General features: G+C 38.9%; 1 protein-coding gene across 6 annotated transcripts in view; it reads right to left on the bottom strand.

Annotated features, from left to right (window-relative positions):
- Positions 1-21,114, bottom strand: part of DISP1 (dispatched RND transporter family member 1) — a 300,241-nt gene that overhangs the window by 19,555 nt on the left and 259,572 nt on the right. For all 6 annotated transcript variants that reach the window (XM_057507787.1, XM_057507788.1, XM_057507790.1 and 3 more), the window contains one exon: positions 2,370-2,399. In XM_057507787.1, the coding sequence (XP_057363770.1) occupies positions 2,370-2,399 (30 nt within the window). The remainder of the gene's footprint in view (positions 1-2,369; positions 2,400-21,114) is intronic.

Here is a 21,114-nt window from a genome sequence, read left to right as displayed (position 1 = left end):
GAGAGTTCATAGCATCCTCGCAGCAGGCTGTCTCGCCCTCCTGCAAGGGAGCAGAGCAAATGAAACATGCTTGTGGGTGAACTATGGGTCCGAGTGGGTGGGTGAGTTGCCTGGCATCTGGCCCAGGTGGTTACTGCCATGCTGGAGTTCCAATGGGAAGTCCCTCAAATATATTCATAGATTCTCAGCCACCTTATTACTGGGTTTACTCTGGAAAAAGATCAGAAATAACTGTTAAAACAAATAACCTAAGTGTCTTACAGGGCTAACTTACACTCAAGTGCAATTACATGGGGCTTGTTTGTATTACAATAAAGCCCTGCGCAGTATTCTCCTCTCTAAGCTTACACGGACTTCTTCCCCTTGCCCATGGCTGTCTTTCTGGAAGCATTCCCATTTCTCTCCCCTTCCCTTCTGAGCAGAGGGCAGACTCAGAGGCTGTGACTACCAGTACCTGAGGCCCCCTTGTCCTGACCAAATGCCCCAGCATCAACCACCCCTGCCCACCTTTGCTCTCCTGACTCCTGAAACTGTCCATCAACCAGCTCACCTTGGGTTTCACCTGCCTTGACCTGGGCAGTAGTTAACACCTCAGTTACCCCTTCCTAAAAATGTCTTTCTCCTCATCTCTTCTTCTCCATTTTCCTTAGTGGCTCTTCCTTATTCCCCTTCTTCTTTAAGGGGAAGCATTTCAAAATGTTATTAATCATAATTTTTCTGGTGGCATCAGCTATCAGTTTAGTGGAAGAAAGGGTTGAAGCTTGAGAAATTTCACAAAATAAAACAATCCCAAATTCATTCTTGTGAAGTAATAAATTCATTCAGCAATTAGCATTATATAGTAAGTACATGGGCATTCCAGGAATAAAGAAATGGCAGATATGGATCTGGCCCTCAAGAACTTAGGGCCTAATATAGGAAATCAGACAGCTTTACAAATAACTACAAAACTAGACAGAAAGATATGTGTCATTAGAGAGATACAGATAAAGTGTTTTGTGAATTCAACAAAGAGATTACTTACAGTGAGAGTGAGCAATGGAAATCAGGAGATGCTTTTTTGAAGAAGTTGTATTTATATGTATATATACTAAAAAAAATTACTTTAAAAAATAAACCAATTTCATAACAGAAAAAATATGTATGAATCTTTCCAAAATGTAAAAGTTTTAGTCATTTGATGGGGCTCCATTATTTCTAGAAAAATGGAAGCTAATTTTCTTAATATGCCATATTTATTTGTATAACCTCTTCCCTTTATCTTTTCCCATATTTTTTTTTCATAACTTTTTAAATGGATAAACAAAATGTGGTACATCCATTGATGGACTATCATTCAGGGTATAAAAGGAAGGAAATTCTGACACCTGCTATCACATGGGTGGGCCTTGAGGACATTAGGCTGAGTGATATTGGCCACAGAAGGACAAACACTCCATCATTCCACTCCTGTGAGGCCCCTAAAGGAGTCAGATTCATAGAGACAGGAAGTGGAGGGGGGTGGGTGCCAAGGGCTGCAGAGCAGGGAGATGGGAAGTAGTTACGGTACAGACTTTCAGTTTTGCAAGATGTAAGAGTTCTGGAGATAGATGCTGCAGGAGGCTGCGTAACGATGTGAATGTGCTTCATGGCACAGAACTACATCCTTGAAAATGGCTAAAATGATAAATTTTATGCTTTGTATATTTTACCCTAATTTAAAAAAGCAAATAGTCTTCTAAATGGAATTTACTCATTCAATGTAGTGGTTCTACTCCAGAGAGGAGAATTCCCCTGATGCAGCCTCAACAGCGTCTGAGCTCCTTCAGCAACTGAATTTCAAAGATCATTAGTATTTCCTAAGTTGCAGCAATATTATACCTGGAATCACAATGTATAAGGACATCAATGATGAGGCAATGCTTTTATTTCAGAAACATAACTTAAAGTATTGCTCTTCTATTGAAAAGATAAAATATTTAAATTTCCACATAAAATAACACCTTTGTCTTAGTATGGTAACAATAGTTGTAGGAAGAAACACAGACAACTCATCTGAAATAGTGCCATGAATCCAGTCATGGCAGGTGGCAGGATGGTGTCTCTCTCCTCAACAAGACACCGAGAACAAGTCCATTACAGGGAGGAATGAAAAATAATTAGGCAAATATGAATGATTAAACACAAACAGAATTTAAGGGTTAAAAACTACCTTGAGATCAAAACCACTTCTGGAGATACAGGATTGCTCCAGCAGCCAACTCAGGGAAATTTCTTTTTCCTTCATAAAGTGTGAATGAGGATTGTGCAAACAGCAGCAAGACATGGAGAAAATACTAGATGGGGAAAGCATGCAAGTAACTAGTATTTAATAAGGTGATCCAGATTACCTTTTTGGTAACTTGAAAGGTCTGGAAGGTCTGAAAAAAAGTAAAGGAAAAACAGTTAAAAACAAGGCACTGTAACATAAGCAAAGCTTTTCATATGTACCTAACCTTGTACTTGTTATCTCTCCTTATGGAAGAATTTTGGAAGGGTTAAAGGAGACCATGTATTTGGGAGATTTTAAGCATCTTGGACACCAGGCAGGTGAGTGCTGCATGGCTGGTCAGGAGGTAGCACTTCCGGACTCTATCACTGCTCCCAAGGGACCTGAGGCGTATGGGGACCCAAGGCATACGGGGACGCAAGGCATATGGGGTCCTGAGGTATATGTGGTCCCGAGGAATATGGGGTCCCGATGCGTACAGGGATGAAGGCATATGGGGATTCAAGGTATACAGCAGCGTAGCGGGGGGTGTGGTATGTGAGGCATACAGGGCAACGTTCTCCAAGCCTGGAGCTATCAACTCAGTTGTCTCTCTTACAAGCAGAAGCCACATCCCTGTCTCTGATGTCAGCTGCTTCCTTACTCATCCAGGAATGCACAACACCTTTTAAAAATAGGACATCAATTCCATCTCTAACTGTTCTGCACCCTCCACAAGATGGAGGAGCTGCTCCCCACCTTTCAGCACCTGGTACCGCCTGCAAGATCCACTCGAACCTGGCCAGCCCACACTGCAGTCAGCTCACCTTCAAGCTGCCCTGGACACAGGGGGAACACCTTCTCAAGAAACTCCAAACTCCAACTCAGTCTCGACCTCAGGACTCTTTATTCCTACCAGATTAATTTTTCGTATTTCCCAGCACATGGTAAGCACTTAATAAATACTGGTGAGCAAACAAAATCTACTGCTCACATATCACTATCCCAAGTACAGCAGTTCTCAGAGTGTGGTCTGAAGGCCACTGGGAGATCCTGAGACCCTTCATGGTGCCTGTGAGGCCCTGTCTGTCCCAACTACCTGTCTCCTAATAATTTCATATTTTTCAGACAAACTGCATAATGCAATAGACTGCAGAGGCAGACAAGAGCCTGCTGCCTCTGTGAAGCCACGTCAGAGATTCGCAAAAATGCCAAACAATGCAACACGTCTCACTAAACAGAAATACAGTTACTGTTCATAAAAAATGTGATTTATGTTAACACAGAAAGTGCTTATTATTATTTTCTAATGAGTTAACAAATTAATATTTAGAATTTATCAGTTTCAGTTCTGATAGGGTACATATCAGATATAACCCATATAAACAAAAGCTCTTTGGGATCCATAATAACTTTGGAAAGTTTAAAGGGGTCATGAGACCAAAAAATTTGATAACCACTATACAATATAGAGAGGATGCTTGATATTTTATAAATAAATTTCCTAGCTGTGTAATTTCTCCTAACCTAAAATCTTCTGCCCAGCTGTCCCATACTTTGAGGAAACAGCAAAAAGAAATGCAAAAATCTGCCTTCTCATGCTTCTCAAACTAGTGTTCCTCAACAGTTAAAAGCCTACTTTAAAATTTGAGGTCTAGTTTCTTATTTTCACTCTCCATTTATATTTCTTACTAAGATATATGTATTCATTCTTTTTTTTTTTTTTTTTTTTTGTCCTGGGCCATCTGGAAACCTGTCTTTTAATCAAGAGTCTTTTTTTTTTTTTCCAATCTTCTGAAGCATAACGAACAAGTTCTTACATGGAGATATGTATTCATTCTTAAAAAACATTTGTCTAACTCCTGGTGTAGCTGTGAATGAGACAGACAGGATACCAGACTTCATGGAGCTTATATTCTAGAATCACTTTGTAATCTTTTCATATGGAAGATGCACATGTTGTAAATTTCATGCTTCATATACATGTCCTCATTTGGGACCGTAGGCCCATTAAAAATATTAACATCAAAGATAGTGGAACAACCTCAGAGACTACAAGGTGAAGCACTGGAAGGAAGATTAGAGAATATGTCATTCTAACTCTACCCAGCCCACATTCAGAGATGGGCTCCTTTGGTCATTTAGGGTCTCAGGAACAGAGCTGTAATGAGAACTCAAGATTCTTGAAGTGTAATTTGCTGTTCTACATCCTGTGTGTCTGTCTGTAAAACCAAGGGAAAAAAGAAACACAGGGATAGAGTATTAATATGTCATGTAAGAAATGCAATATCCTTTCCCCTGGGAGATGTGGAATTTAAAGTCAGAGTTTCCAGTAAGAGAACTCGCTGCTTTAAGAATGAATATGAGACCAAATAGTCAGCAATACCAAAGAAAATCAAGAAATGCATTCTTTTTAATATGTATAAAGAGAATTCATTTTTAAAAACCAGAAAAAGACATTAAAGGCTAAAAAGGGACGATACCTTATTTGTGTTTAGAGCCCCATAATCCAATAAAATGTAGCCCATTGTGGATGTCAGACCAATGTTTGTTGGATTAATTAACGAGCATTTATTACTTTTCTTAGACTCAGCAGCTTTTAAGTCAGTAGTCAAAGGGCAGCAAGAATATGGGGACATAAATATCAACACAGTAAACACAGCTTTATCTTGTTTCTCTCTCTCACTGTTACACACACACTTTCTAACTTCAACGTGTTCCCATCCATCCATCCTAAGTTCCTTTACCATTTTACTACATTTTGTAAGTGTTTGTGCCTATAGATCCTGTAATAGAGGCCCTTGTAGTCAGTGCTGCAGGGATCATTAGTTTGACTGTTAAGTTAGAAACCTTAAGTGAAAAATTCTTTAAAAAGTGCCATTCACATTCCTTAAATATCTAACTGTAACTTAAAACATAAATGTACACTCTGCTGCCAATCTTTTCTTACATAAGCTGGGCCATCCTGCAGTGTCTATGATTTCCAGTTTTGGAGGACTTAGGGTACCTGCAAGTATCCTGAGTATATGGACCACAATGCACATCTAAATTTTGATGACTTTCTCCAAAATAATTTACAATTGTTTCTCTCATGCCTAATTCAATATCAATTTGTTTCATTCTCATTTACCCTTATCTGGTCTTTCCAAACCCTACAACATATATATATACACTTTACAAAACAACTCTCTTTTAGAACCTATATATAAATGAATTTTTTCTTTTTCTTATTGCAGTATAGTTGATATACATCATAATGGTCTTAAGTATACAACACAGCAATTCAGCAGTTATCCAAATTATCAACTCCTCACCCCTTCAAGTGCACTTACTATCTGTCAACACAGGAAGATGTTAAAAAATCATTGGCTGTGTCCTCCATGCTATACCATCATGTCCATGACCAACTTATATTAGGACTGAGAATTTTTGTGCCTTTTATCCACCTCACCCTCCTTATCCTGCCACCCCAACCCCTCCCCTATGGTAACCACCAGTCATTTCTCAGTGTCTATGAATCTATTACTGTTTTGTGCATTTTGTTTTGCTTTGATTTTAGATTCCACATGTAAGTGAAATCATATGGTATTTGTCTTTCTCTGCCTGGCTTATTTCACCGAGCATTGTATCCTCTAGGTCCATCCATGTTATTGTAAATGGTAGGATAGCTTTCTTTTTTAATGGCTGAATAATATTCCATTGTGTATATGAATATTTCTCCTTTATCTATTGATAGACACTTTGGTTGCTTCAATATCTTGGCTATTGTAAATGATGCAGCATAGGGGTGCAGATATCTTTTCAAATCAGGGATTTTGTTTTCTTCAGGTAAATTCCTAGAAGTGGAAAGTACTGGATTGTATGGTATTTCTATTTCTATTTTTAGTTTTTTTGAGGAACCTCCATACTGCTTTCCACAGTGGCTGCACCAATTTACATTCCTACCAACAGTGTAGTAGGGTTCCCATATCTCTACATCCTTGCCAACATTTGTTATTTCTTGTCTTTTGGATAGTGGCCATTCTAACTGGTGTGAGATGATATCTCACTGTGGTTTTGATTTGCATTCCCCTGACGATGAGTGATGTGGAGCATCTTTTCATATGCCAGTTGGCCATCTGCATGTCTTCTTTGGAAAAATGCTCTGGTCCTCTTCCCATTTTGTAACTGGGTTATTTTCTTCTGTGTGTGTTAGTTGTATGAGTTCTTTATATATTTTGGATGCTAACCCCTTAAATAAATTATTTTTTAATTTTAATAAATGACATAATTACAAAAACTAGTCCAGCTGGCACATATGAGTTTGGTGAGCATACACGTTGAATGTGACAAGCAGAATGGTGAGAATACAGTGGCCCCAACCATGAGCATATGGGGAGACCAGGTGTGTAGTCACTGGGAATGGCACTCAAGCATCAGCAAGGGAGCAATGCAGAGGGTGATGAGGGTAATGTGCATCACCCTTTCTTCACAAGCAGTGTCCTTCATGACTTATTGTACAGGATCCCAAGGGCACCTGCCACAAGCTGAAGGTAATAAAAATGAATGGCATTACCCCACAAGCCTAACTGGAATAGAGGCTGTTGGTGCTGTAAGGAACCTAAAAGTCAGCCCACCTAATCTTGGTTTTCATGTAACAGTAGAAAAAGGTCCACGATCACAGAGCAAATCAATGGACAGCCAGGTCTAGACGCAGATTTCCTTACTTGATCCTATGCTTTCGGGCCACGACTTGAAAAGCAGTGCCTGAGGGCAAGCTGTGAGAAATTGCCTGTGAACCAAAAATGGAAAGGAGGACAGGGCAGGAGGGCCTTATTTAAGGGAAATGGTACCTGTTCACCAGAGTACACATGAACAATGATCAGAGCACAACCTGAATGTCCATCGCTTAAGAGAAGGATGCTTCATGAGTACTGGTACATCCATACTATGAAACACTGTGCAGAATGAACACACACACACATACACAGATAAACAATTCATATTGTGTTTATGAGAAAGGCTAACTTCAAAATATGTAAATGATTTTAAAAATTCAGAAGGGAACATGGCAAATTGATAGCACTGTTACCAAGGGGGAAAAAATCAAGAGAGAATTTTACTTGGTATTTTTGAATTCTTCATGAGAATGTATCCATGAATTAGTTGCATAGTTAAGAAGTGAAAAGCTACACAGAGGAGGAAATTATCAACAAAATGAAAAGGCAGCGTACTGAATGGGAGAAGATATTGTAAAGCATTCATCTGATAAGGGTTAATATACAGAATATATAAATAACTTATACAACTCAACACAAAACCCCCCCACAAATAATTCAATTAAAAATGGGCAGAGAACCTAAATAGACATTTTCCCAAAGACATACAGATGGCCAACATATGAAAAGATACTCCATAAAATTAATCATCAGTGATTATCAAAACCAGAATGCAATATCACCTCACACCAGTCAGAGTGGCTAATAACAACAAGAAATAATAAGTGTTGGTGAGGATGTGGAGAAAAGTGGACTCTTGCTGGTAGGATTGCAAATCGGTGAAGCCACTATGGAAAACAGTTTTCAGGTTTCTCAAAAAACTAAAATAGAAATACCATACAATCCAGTAATTTCACTTTTGGGAATTTACTCAAAGAAAACAAAAACACTAATTGGAAAAGACATACTCACCCCTATGTTTATTGCAGCAGTATTTACAATATAATAGCCAAGACATGGAAGCAACCCAAGTGCCCATCAGTAGATGAATGGATAAAGAAGATGTGGTACATATACACAATGGAATATTACTCAGCCATAAAAAAGAAAGTCTTGCCATATACGACAGCATGGACAGACTGAGAGGGAGTTATGCTCGGGGAAATAAGCCAGAGAAAGATAAGTAACATATGATTTCACTTATAAGTGGAATCTGAAAAATAAAAGAAATGAACAAACAAAATAGAAACAGACTCATATGGCCCCAGAAGATGGCTGGTTAGCCAGAGATGGGTAAGATTCCTCAAGGGAGGAACAACCTAAGACAGGCACAGTCGCAGGGGGGCCATCAGGTGAGAAATTGGGGATCAACAGAGGTGAGGCTTAGAACCTCTCCCCCACTGTTTTGAGAGAAATCTTCTGCATCCGTGGATGTTTTGTTGCCCTTGTCTAGCTTGGATTAATACTTAGTCTATAGGCACAGACCTGATCATCTACATTTGCCCTCTTACAGCACTAAATTATGTTTTCTACCTTTATCTTGCATCTACCTACCACTTCAGCATTTTATTAAAAAAAATAAGGGAGAAATGTGGGATTCACATATAAATCAAGTATAAAATCAAATGAATAATCATATCTGACTTGATTGTTTATAGTTCATGATGCGTGTTCAAAACCGAAAGTTTCTGTGATACAACTTCCCTTGCACTGTTCACCATGTAAGAACTTATTCACTACGTAAGAACTTGTTCACCATGTAAGAACTTGTTCATTATGCTTCAGAAGATTGGAGACTGTTGAGAATTAGGCTTAGGGTTGATTAATGATTGTGCATTGAGTCCCCTATACATAATTTTATTGTTGTTAACAACCATTTGATCAATAAATATGAGAGATGCCCTCTCAAAAAAAAAAAATAGAAACAGACTAAAAAATACAGAGAACAGAGTGGTACTTGCCATAGGGGAGGGAGATGGGGGATGGATGAAAAAGGTGAAGGGGATAAAGAAATACAAATTTCCAATTATAAAATAAATAAGTCATGGAGATGAAAAGTACAGCACAGGGAATATAGTCAATTATTTTGTAACAACTTGGCATGGTGACAGGTGGTAACCACACTTAGTGGTGAAAATTTTGCAATATAGATAACTCAAATCACTATGTTGCACACCTGAAATTAGTATCATATTGTGTCAACTATGCTTCAATAAGAAAAAAAGTTTTTAAAAATAATAGAATGCTTTTCCCCCATTAAAAAAAAGTGAATTTTTATAAAGGAAAATAGATTATGTTATTCATAGGTACATGTGACTGAATTATTTTATTTGAAAATTTTTCTCACCAAAACAGAATTTGGGGAGAATGGGGCATTCTGGCTAACTATACACTAGATGGAAAAAAAAGGTATCATTATATACAGATCATAAATTTTCAAACAATTCAAAACAAAATACAGTTGACACAAAATCAATAGCTCTGTTCAATTCAAATATTTACTGCATAGTTTAAGTGATGCCAAGTAATCTGGTCATCACTGGGTAGCTTATTAAAAATATGGACTTCCAGGCTTCTCCCCAGGTATCACTTCACTAGGTCTTGGAGTAGAGCCTACATGGTCAGAGCGGTCAGAGCCTGAACCATTGCTTTGCACAATTTTTCATGAAAACATCACCTCCAGACAAGAAACAATTAGGGAATATCACAAAAAAGGTAATCAGAACTTACAGATACAGCAAAAGCATTAAGAGAATGGGGAAAGGGATGTGATACTGGAACATGGTAGTTCATAGAGCAGCCCCTGATCCTGACACATGAAGCAGAATCTGAGTGAGGCCTTGAAGGACAGGCTAGGTTTCAGGTAGATGAACAGGAGGCAGAGAGAGAGGAAAGTGACACTGTTCCTCAAGGCCTGCTAGACACCTTCCAATGGCAGCTGAGCAATACTGAGGGGACTGAGGGTGAGGCGCAGCTTGTGGAAGAGGGGTTGTTTGTGGGGAGAAGCAAGAAACTGAAATGGGTTACAGAAATAGGAAACTGCTGAAGACTCCTGAATAAAAACAGATCTGAAGAAACACTATTTTAGGATGATGACGTGTGAGCGGTGTGCAGGATGCATTAGGACCGGGAAACGCTAAAGACAGGAGCCCAAATAGAAGGTGTTCTAAGGGTGCAGTGCTGACAAAAAATATGGAGAAGACTTCAGTCTTTGTTTAATAATTTGGAAAGCTGCTGAGAATCTCATAACCATGTGAATCAAAATTATGAGTATTTGTTATCATAAATATTTATGGTATTACGAGAAGAAAATTCTGGTGAAATTTTGGATAAACCAAAGTTTATATATTCTATTATAATATAGAACATAGGAAATACATATATACTATTATAAAGTATTTTCATACTCAGTGTTGTTTAATATTATGACATAATTAGAAATGCCTAAAACTACAGTTATCATATCTTTATTTATTTATTTATTTTAATTTGGTATCATTAATGTACAATTACATGAGCAACATTATGGTTACTAGACTCCCCCCATTATCAACTCCCCACCACATACCGCATTACAGTCACTGTCCATCAGCATAGTAAGATTCTATAGAATCACTACTTGTCTTCTCTATGTTATACTGCCTCCCTGTGCCCCTACCCTTACATTATGTGTGCCAATCCTAATTACCCTTTTCTCACCTTATCCATCCGTTCCCACCCATCCTCCCCAGTCCCTTTCCCTTTGGTAACCGTTTAGTCCATTCTTGGGTTCTGCTGCTGTTTAGTTCCTTCAGTTTTTGCTTTGTTCTTATACTCCACAGATGAGTGAAATCATTTGGTACTTGTCTTTCTCTTCCTGGCTTATTTCACTAAGCATAATACCCTCCAGCTCCATCCATGTTGTTGCAAGTGGTAGGATCTGTTTTATTCTTATGGCTGAATAATATTCCATTGTGTATATGTACCACATCTTCCTTATCCATTCATTTACTGATGGACAGTTAGATGGTTCCATTTCTTGGCTATTGTAAATAGTGCTGTGATAAACATAGGGGTGCATATGTCTTTTTGAAACTGGGCTCCTGCATTCTTATGGTAAATTCCTAGGAGTGGAATTACTGGGTCAAATGATATTTCTATTTTGAGTGTTTTGAGGAACCTCCATACTGCTTTCCACAATGGTTGAACTAATTTACATTCCCACCAGCAGTGTAGGAGGGTTCCCCTTTCTCCACATCCTCGCCAACATTTGTTGTTGTTTGTCTTTTGGATGGTAGCCATCCTAACTGCTGTGAAGTGATATCTCATTGTGGTTTTAATTTGCATTTCTCTGATGATTAGCGATGTGGAGCATCTTTTCATGTGCCTGTTGGCCATCTGAATTTCTTCTTTCGAGAAGTGCCTGTTCAGCTCCGCTGCCAATTTTTTAATTGGATTACTTGCTTTTCCTTTGATGAGGCATCTGAGCTCTTTATATATTTTGGATGTCAATCCCTTATCGGATATGTCATTGATGAATATACTCTCCCATACTGTAGGATGCCTTTTTGTTCTACTGATGGTGTCCTTTGCTGTACAGAAGCTTTTTATTTTGATATAGTCCAACGTGTTCATTTTTGCATTTGTTTCCCTTGCCCAGGGAGACATTATCATGAAGAAGTTGCTCATGTTTATGTCCAAGAGATTTTTCCCTATGTTTCTTTGTAAGAGTTTTATGGTTTCATGACTTACACTCAGGTCTTTGATCCATTTTGAGTGTATGGGGTTAGACAATAATAATCTAGTTTCATTCTCTTACATGTAGGTGTCCAGTTTTGCCAACACCAGCCGTTGAAGAGGCCGTCATTTCCCCATTGTATGTCCATGGCTCCTTTATTGTATATTAATTGGCCATATATGTTTGGGTTAATATCTGGAGTCTCTATTCTGTTCCACCGGCCTGTGGGTCTGTTCTTGTGCCAGTACCAAATTGTCTTGATTATTGTGGCTTTGTAGTAGAGCTTGAAGTTGGGGAGTGAGATCCTCCCACTTTATTCTTCCTTCTCAGGATTGTTTTGGCTATTCAGGGTCTTTGGTGGTTCCATATGAATTTTTGAACATTTTTTCCAGTTTGTTGAAGAATGCTGTTGGTGATTTGAAAGGGATTGCATTGAATCTGTACATTGCTTTTGAGCAGGATGGCCATTTTGACAATATTAATTCTTCCTAGCCAAGAGCATGGGATGAGTTTCCATTTATTAGTGTCCTCTTTAAAAATTTATCTTAAGAATGTCTTGTAGTTTTCAGGATATAGGTCTTTCACTTCCTTGGTTAGGTTTTTCCTAGGTATTTTATTCTTTTTGGTGAAATTGTGAATTGAATTGTTTTCCTGATTTCTCTTTCTGGTAGCTCATCATTAGTGGATAGGAAAGCCACAGATTTCTGTGTGTTAATTTTGTATCCTGCAACTTTGCTGAATTCCGATATTAGTTCTAGTAGTTTTGGAGTCTTTAGGGTATTTTATGTACAACATCATGTCATCTGCAAATAGTGACAGTTTGACTTCTTCTTTTTACCAATCTGGAAGCCTTCTATTTCTTTGTTTTGTCTCATTACCATGGCTAGGACCTCCAGTACTATGTTGAAAAACAGTGGGAAGAGTGGGCATCCCTGTCTCATTCCCGATCTCAGAGGGAAAGCTTTCAGCTTCTCACTGTTAAATATGATATTGGCTGTGGGTTTTTCGTATATGGCCTTATTTATGTTGAGGTACTTGCCCTCTATACCCATTTTGTTGAGAGTTTTTATCATGAATGGATGTTGAATTTTGTTGAATGCTTTTTCAGCATCTATGGAGATGATCATGTGGTTTTTGTCCTTCTTTTTGTTTATGTGATGAATGATGTTAATGGATTTTCAAATGTTGTACCATCCTTGCATCCCTGGGATGAATCCCAGTTAGTCTTGGTGTATGATCCCCTTGATGTATTTTTGAATTCGGTTTGCTAATATTTTGTTGAGTATTTTTGCATCTATGTTCATCAGGGATATTGGTCTGTAATTTTCTTTTTTGGTGGGGTGTTTGCCTGGTTTTTGTATTAGGGTGATGCTCGCTTCATAGAATGAGTTTGGGAGTATTCCCTCCTCTTCTATTTTTTGGAAAACTTTAAGAAGAATGGGTATTATGTCTTCTCTGTATGTCTGATAAAATTCTGCGGTAAATCCACCTGGCTGGGGGTTTTGCTCTTGGGTAGTTTTTTTTATTACTGCTTCAGTTTCGTTGCTGGTAATTGGTCTGTTTAGATTTTCTGTTTCTTCCTTAGTCAGTCTTGGAAGCTTATATTTTTCTAGGAAGTTGTCCATTTCTTCTAGGTTTTCCAGCTTGTTAGCATGTGGGTTTTTTTAGTATTCTCTGATAATTCTGTGTATTTCTGTGGGTACCATCATGATTTTTCTTTTCTCATTTCTGATTCTGTTGATGTGTGTTGATTTTCTTTTTCTCTTAATAAATCTGGCTAGGGGCTTATCTATTTTGTTTATTTTCTCAAAGAACCAGCTCTTGGTTTCATTGATTTTTTCCGTTGTTTTATTCTTCTCAATTTTATTTATTTCTTCTCTGATCTTTATTTTTTCCCTCCTGCTGCTGACATTGGGCCTCATTTGTTCCTCTTTTACAAATTTCAATAATTGTGACTTTACACTATTCATTTGTGATTGTTCTTCCTTCTTTAAATAGGCCTCGATTGCTATATACTTTGTATTAGAATTGATTTCGGTGCATCCCAGAGAAGTTGGGTCTTTGTGTTGTTGTTGTCATTTGTCTCCATATATTGCTTGACCTCTATTTTAATTTGGTTGTTGATCCATTGATTATTTAGGAGCATGTTGTTAAGCCTCCATGTGTTTGTGAGCCTTTTGCTTTCTTTGTACAATTTATTTCTAGTTTTATCCCTTTGTGGTCCGAGAAGTTGGTTGGTAGAATTTCAATCCTTTTTGAGGCTCTTTTTGTGGCCTAGTATGTGGTCTATTCTGGAGAATATTCCATGTGCACTTGAGAAGAATGTGTATCCTGCTGCTTTTGGGTGTAGAGTTCTATAGATGTCTATTAGGTCCATCTGTTCTAGTGTGTTGTTCAGTGCCTCGGTGTCTTAACTTATTTTCTGTCCGGTGGATCTGTCCTTTGGAGTGAGTGGTATGTTGAAGTCTCCCAAAATGAATGCATTAGATTCTATTTCCTCCTTTAGTTCTGTTAGTATTTGTTTCACATATGCTGGTGCTCCTGTATTGGGTGTATATATATTTATAATGGTTATATCCTCTTGTTGGACTGACCCCTTTATCATTATGTAATGTCCTTCTTTATCTCTTGTTACTTTCTTTGTTTTGAAGTCTATTTTGTCTGATACTAGTACTGCAACACCTGCTTTTTTCTCCTTGTTGTTTGCATGAAATATCTTTTTCCATCCCTTGACTTAGTCTGTGTATGTCTTTGGGTTTGAGGTGTGTCTCTTGTAAGCAGCATATAGCTGGGTCTTGCTTTTTTATCCATTCTATTACTCTGTGTCTTTTGATTGGTGCATTCAGTCCGTTTACATTTAGGGTGATTATTGAAACATATGTGCTTACTGCCATTGCAGGCTTTAGATTTGTGGTTACCAAAGGTTCAAGGTTAGCTTCTTTACTATCTTACTGTCTAACTTAGCTCGCTTATTGATCTATTATAAATACAGTCTGATGATTCTTTATTTCTCTCCCTTCTTATTCCTCCTCCTCCATTCTTTGTATGTTAGGTGTTTTTGTGTGTGTGTGTGTGTGTGCGTGTGTGCTCTTTTGTGTTTCCTTTGACTGCTTTTGTGGGTAGTTGATTTTATTTTTTGCCTTTAGTTAGTATTTGGTTGGTCAGCTTTCTTTGCTGTGATTTTTTTTTGTCTGGAGACATCTATTTAGCCTTAGTAGTGCTTCAATCTAGAACAGTCCTTCTAGAATACACTGTAGAGGTGGTTTATGGGAGACAAATTCCATCAACTTTTGCTTGTCTGGGAATTGTTTAATTTTAATCCCTCCATTTTAAAATGATAATTGTGCTTGGTTCAAGGCCCTTTTGTTTCATTGCATTAAATATATCATGCCATTCTCTTCTGGCCTGTAAGGTTTCTGTTGAGAAGTCTGATGATAGCCTGATGGGTTTTTCTTTGTAGGTGACCTTTTTTCTCTCTCTGGCTGCCTTTAATACTCTGTCCTTGTCCTTGATCTTTGCCATTTTAATTATTATATGTCTTGGTGTTGTCCTACTTGGGTCCCTTGTGTTGGGAGTTCTGTGGGCTTCCGTGGTCTGAGAGACTATTTCCTCCCCCAGTTTGGGGATGTTTTCCACAATTATTTCTTCAAAGACACTTTCTATCCCCTTTTCTCTCTCTTCTTCTTCTGGTACCCCTATAATGCAGATATTGTCCCATTTGGGTTGGTCACACAGTTCTCTTAATATTCTTTCATTCCTGGAGAGCCTTTTATCTCTCTCTCTGCCTCAGCTTCTCTGTGTTCCTGCTTTCTGATTTCTATTCCATTAACGGCCTCTTGCACCTCATTCAGTCTGCTCTTAAGTCCTTCCAGAGATTGTTTTATTTCTGTATTCTGCCTCCCATCCTTATCCGTTAGCTCTTACATATTTCTCTACGGCTCCATGAGCATGGTTATGACCTTTATTTTGAATTCTTTTTCAGAAAGATTGATTAAATCTATCTCCCCACCCTCATTCTCAGGGTTTGTCTGGGTTATTCTTGTCTGGATCAAATTATTCTGCCTTTTCATGGCAAAAGAGGTAGTCGTGGGCAGTTGACGCATGTGTCAGCTGGGAGAACAAAGTCCCTTCCCGCTTGCTGGTCGCCTTCCTCTCCGAGAACGGCGACCCCTAGCGGCCTCTGCTGGGCAGCTGCATGCTGATGGGGCCTCTAAGTCTGGACCAGGTGGCTGCAGAGGAGGCTCTGGGGATTTGCTGTGGGTGCGGCCACTCTCAGGCTGCTCCCCTGCTGTGGCAGGGCCGCATTGGAGGGGGAATGGACAGGAGGATGTTTATCACCGTGAGGGGCCTCACAGCTGTGCTGCCTCCCAAAAGGTTAGGGCACCCGGAGTTCCCTGCGATTCCCACCTGTTGAGCTGAGTGTGCCAGGATACTTCCGTCCAGCTGTGAGGCCCCTTTCCCTTTAAGACTTTCAAAAAGCACTCACTTTTCTTTTGTCCCAGGGGCGCCATCTGTGGGGACCTGCTCGCAGATTCCTGTTCTGTTTCCCTAATATCCAGCACAACACGCACTGTATGTCTGCACTCCCAGTGTGGATGACTAGGGCTGGTTATTTAGCAGTCCTGGGCTCCCTCCCCGTCCCCGATCCTACTCCTTTCCTTCCACCGGGGTGCTGGGGTAGGGAGGGCGCTCAGGTCCCACCAGGCCGTGGCTTGTATCTTACCCCTTTGTGAGGTGCTGAGTTTCGCAGATGTAGATGTAGCCTGGCTGTTGTACTGTATCTTCTGGTCTCTCCTTTAGGAATAGTTGTATTTGTTGAATTTTAAAAAAATGTATATGGTTTTGGGAGGAGATTTCTGCTGCCTTACTCACGCCGCCATCTTGGCTCCTCCATCCTACTCTGTGTCTTTTGATTGGTGCATTCAGTCCATTTACATTTAGGGTGATTATGTATAGATATGTACTTACTGCCATTGCAGGCCTTGGATTCGTGACTACCAAAGATTCAAGGGTAGCTTCATTACTATCTAAACATCTATGGAAACAGACTTCTTATGCTATTATAAATACAGTCTGATAATTCTTTATTTCTCTCCCCCCTTTTTTCTTCCTCCTCCAGTTTTTATATGTTAGGTGTTTTATTCTGTACTCTTGTGTTTTCCTTGACTGATTTTGTGGATAACTGATTTTATTTTGCATTTAGTTAGTATTTGGTTGGTCTACATTCTATGCTGTGATTTTAATTTCTTTGGTGACATCTGTTTTGCCTTAGGATCACTTCCATCTAGAGCATTCCATTTAAAATACACTGTAGAGATGGTTTGTGGGAAGTAAATTCCCTCAACTTTTGCTTATCTGGGATTGTTTAATCCCTCCTTCAAATTTAAATGATAATCTTGCTGGATACAGTACTCTTGGTTCGAGGCCCTTCTGTTTCATTGCATTGAATATAGCATGCCATTCTCTTCTGGCCTGTAAGGTTTTTGGTGAGAAGTCTGATGATAGCCTAATGGTTTTCCTTTGTAGGTGATCTTTTTTCTCTCTCTGGCTGCCTTTAATACTCTGTCCTTGTCTTTGATCTTTGCCATTTTAATTATTATATGTCTTGATGTTGTCCTCCTTGGGTCCCTTGTGTTGAGATATCTGTGTGCTTCCATGGTCTGAGAGACTATTTCCTCCCCCAGTTTGGGGAAGTTTCCAGCAATTATTTCATCAAAGACACTTTCTATCCCTTTTTCTCTCTTCTTCTTCTTCTGGTAGCCCTATAATGTGGATATTGTTCCATTTGGATTGGCTACACAGTTCTCTTAATATTCTTTCATTCCTAGAGATCCTTTTATCTCTCTCTGCCTCAGCTTCTCTGTATTCCTATCCTCTGATTTCTATTCCATTCATAGTCTCCTCCACCTCATCCAGTCTGCTCTTAAAACCTTCCATTGTTTGTTTCATTTCTGTTAACTCTCTCTGGAATTCATCCCTTAGCTCTTGCATATTTCTCTGTAGCTCCACCAGTATACTTATGACATTTTTTTTTTCCTAATCTTTTTTTTTTTTTTTTTTGGTAGATAATTATTTTTTATTGAAGGGTAGTTGACACACAGTATTACATTACATTAGTTTCAGGTGTACAACATAGTGATTCAACATTTATATAGATGACAATTCTAGGTACCAGCTATCACCATACCAAGCTGTTACAATATCTTGACTATATTCATTACATCCCGGTTACTTATTATTTTACCATTGGAAGTGTATACTTTTTTTTTCTTTTTTGTGAGGGCATCTCTCATATTTATTGATCAAATAGTTGTTAACAACAATAAAATTCTGCATAGGGGAGTCAATGCACAATGCACAATCATTAATCCACCAAAAGCCTAATTTTCATCAGTCTCTAATCTTCTGAGGCATAAAAAAACAAGTTCTTACATGGAGAACAAATTCTTACATAGTGAATAAGTTCTTACATGGTGAACAGTACAAGGGCAGCCATCACAGAAACCTTCGGTTTTGCTCATGCATTATGAACTATAAACAATCAGTTCAAATATGAATACTCATTTGGTTTTTATACTTGATTTATGTGTGGATACCACAGTTCTCTCTTTATTATTGTTATTTGTAATAAAATGCTGAAGTGGTAGGTAGATACAAGGTAAAGATAGAAAACATAGTTTAGTGTTGTAAGAGAGCAAATGTAGATGGTCAGGTGTGTGCCTCTAGACTATCTGTTAATCCAAGCTAGACAAGGGCAATAAAACATCCACGTATGCAGAAGATTTCTCTCAGAACAGGGGGGGTGAGGTTCTAAGCCTCACCTCTGTTGATCCCCAATTTCTCACCTGATGACTCCCCTGCGACTGTGCCTTTCTTAGGTTGTTCCTCCCTTGAGGAATCTTACCCATCTCTGGCTAACCAGTCATCTTCCGTGTCATACAGGGAAATGTAAAGTTGGTAAGTGAGAGAGAAGCCTTATTGTTTGAAATGGTTAGCTTTTTATTTCCTTGCATATTTATGCCCTGTAGCTTCTATGCCCAGCATTTGTCTTGAGGTATCTTTACCACTTGGAAGAATTATGATACTCGGTAAATTTGATATGAGGCACGAATTCTATTTAAGGGTTGTAATTAGGAAGGAAGAAGAAAAGCTATAGAAGTAGCAGGCGGAAGAAAACATGGGAAGATTGATTATTTCTTTGACATATCTTCTTGTAGAGTAACTTCAGCATGTATAGGTTTTAAGCTACTACTTAAATTGCACACACACATTAACATAATAGGAGTATAGTTACATAACCAAAGCATATCTGTAATTACCAGCCATCTCCAGTGAAACCAAGAAAACCAGTTAGGCACCTTAGGCATTTGTGAAAACTTATCTATGATATGGTGGATATTGTTCAACTGAACTTGAACAGTCTGAGAGAAATAAGACAAATTAAAACAACCCAATCCTGGGGAATGTTCACATCCCTTATGTTCTTTTAACAGTAAATAGTCTGTAGTTGTAAGATTTTGGAGCGCTACAATTTGCACTTCTCCTAATTCTTGGTTGAGTTCCGACAGTATAGATCCAGTCAAATTTGTTGTTTTACTGTATGCACAGGCCAGCTTAGATATCTCCTTCATTCCCATGGCAAGTCCAGGAACTGGTGGGATGAGTGCATCTACAGCTGTAGCAGTGCGTGGATCTTTGTTGGGGTTTTTTGATGATCATCTTCTGGCATGAGTCTTCCAGAGAGTGCTGATGTTGGAAGTTCTTTCTCATACCGTATCTTAGTTCATTTACAGGGTAGCCCAATTAGGCTTTGATCCTCTGTATAAACACAACCAGACCCTTTGCCTACACTTTTATATGCCCTTTATACTCTTGGGTAGAACTCATTGGAGGTTACCACACAGGAACTGCACTTTGTTTTTTTTTGGTATCACTAATCTACACTTAGATGACGAATATTATGTTTACTAGGCTTTCCCCTATACCAGGTCCCCCCTATAAACCCCTCTACAGTCACTGTCCATCAGCATAGCAAAATGTTGTAGAATCACTACTTCCTTCTCTGTGTTGTACAGCCCTCCCTTTTCTCCTACCCCCCCATGCATGCTAATCTTAATACCCCCCTACTTCTACCCCCCCTTATCCCTCCCTACCCACCCATCCTCCCCAGTCCCTTTCCCTTTGGTACCTGTTAGTCCATTCTTGAGTTCTGTGATTCTGCTGTTTTGTTCCCTCAGTTTTTCCTTTGTTCTTATATTCCACAGATAAGTGAATCATTTGGTATTTCTCTTTCTCTGCTTGGCTTGTTTCACTGAACATAATACCCTACAGCTCCATCCATGTTGCTGCAATGGTTGGATTTGCCCTCTTCTTATGGCTGAGTAGTATTCCATTGTGTACATGTACCACATCTTCTTTATCCATTCATCTATTGATGGACATTTAGGTTGCTTCCAATTCTTGGCTATTGTAAATAGTACTGTGATAAACATAGGGGTGCACTGATCTTTCTCATACTTGATTGCTGCATTCTTAGGGTAAATTCCTAGGAGTGCAATTCCTGGGTCAAATGGTAGGTCTGTTTTGAGCATTTTGATGTACCTCCATACTGCTTTCCACAATGGTTGAACTAACTTACATTCCCACCAGCAGTGTAGGAGGGTTCCCCTTTCTCCACAGCCTCGTCAACATTTGTTGTTGTTTGTCTTTTGGATGGCAGCCATCCTTACTGGTGTGAGGTGATACCTCATTGTAGTTTTGATTTGCATTTCTCTGGTAATTAGCGATGTGGAGCATCTTTTCATGTGTCTGTTGGCCATCTGTATTTCTTTTCTGGAGAACTGTCTGTTCAGTTCCTCTGCCCATTTTTTAATTGGGTTATTTGTTTTTTGTTTGGTGAGGCGTGTGAGCTCTTTATATATTCTGGACGTCAAGCCTTTATCGGATGTGTCATTTTCAAATATATTCTCCCATACTGTAGGGTTCCTTTTTGTTCTATTGATGGTGTCTTTTGCTGTACAGAAGCTTTTCAGCTTAATATACTCCCACTTATTCATTTTTGCTGTTGTTTTCCTTGCCCGGGGAGATATGTTCAAGAAGAGGTCACTCATGTTTATGTCTAAGAGGTTTTTGCCTATGTTTTCTTCCAAGAGTTTAATGGTTTCATGACTTAATTCAGGTCTTTGATCAATTTTGAGTTTACTTTTGTATATGGGGTTAGACAATGGTCCAGTTTCATTCTCCTACATGTAGCTGTCCAGTTTTGCCAGCACCATCTGTTGAAGAGACTGTCATTTCGCCATTGTATGTCCATGGCTCCTTTATCAAATGTTAGTTGACCATATATGTCTGGGTTAATGTCTGGATTCTCTAGTCTATTCCATTGGTCTGTGGCTCTGCTCTTGTGCCAGTACCAAATTGTCTTGATTACTATGGCTTTATAGTAGAGCTTGAAGTTGGTGAGTGAGATCCCC

The sequence above is a fragment of the Manis pentadactyla genome, chromosome 9, assembly GCF_030020395.1.
Source record: "Manis pentadactyla isolate mManPen7 chromosome 9, mManPen7.hap1, whole genome shotgun sequence".
NCBI lineage: Eukaryota > Metazoa > Chordata > Mammalia > Pholidota > Manidae > Manis > Manis pentadactyla.
The sequence above is the reverse complement of the archived record's forward strand: the minus strand, read 5'-3'. Positions and strand labels throughout refer to the sequence as shown.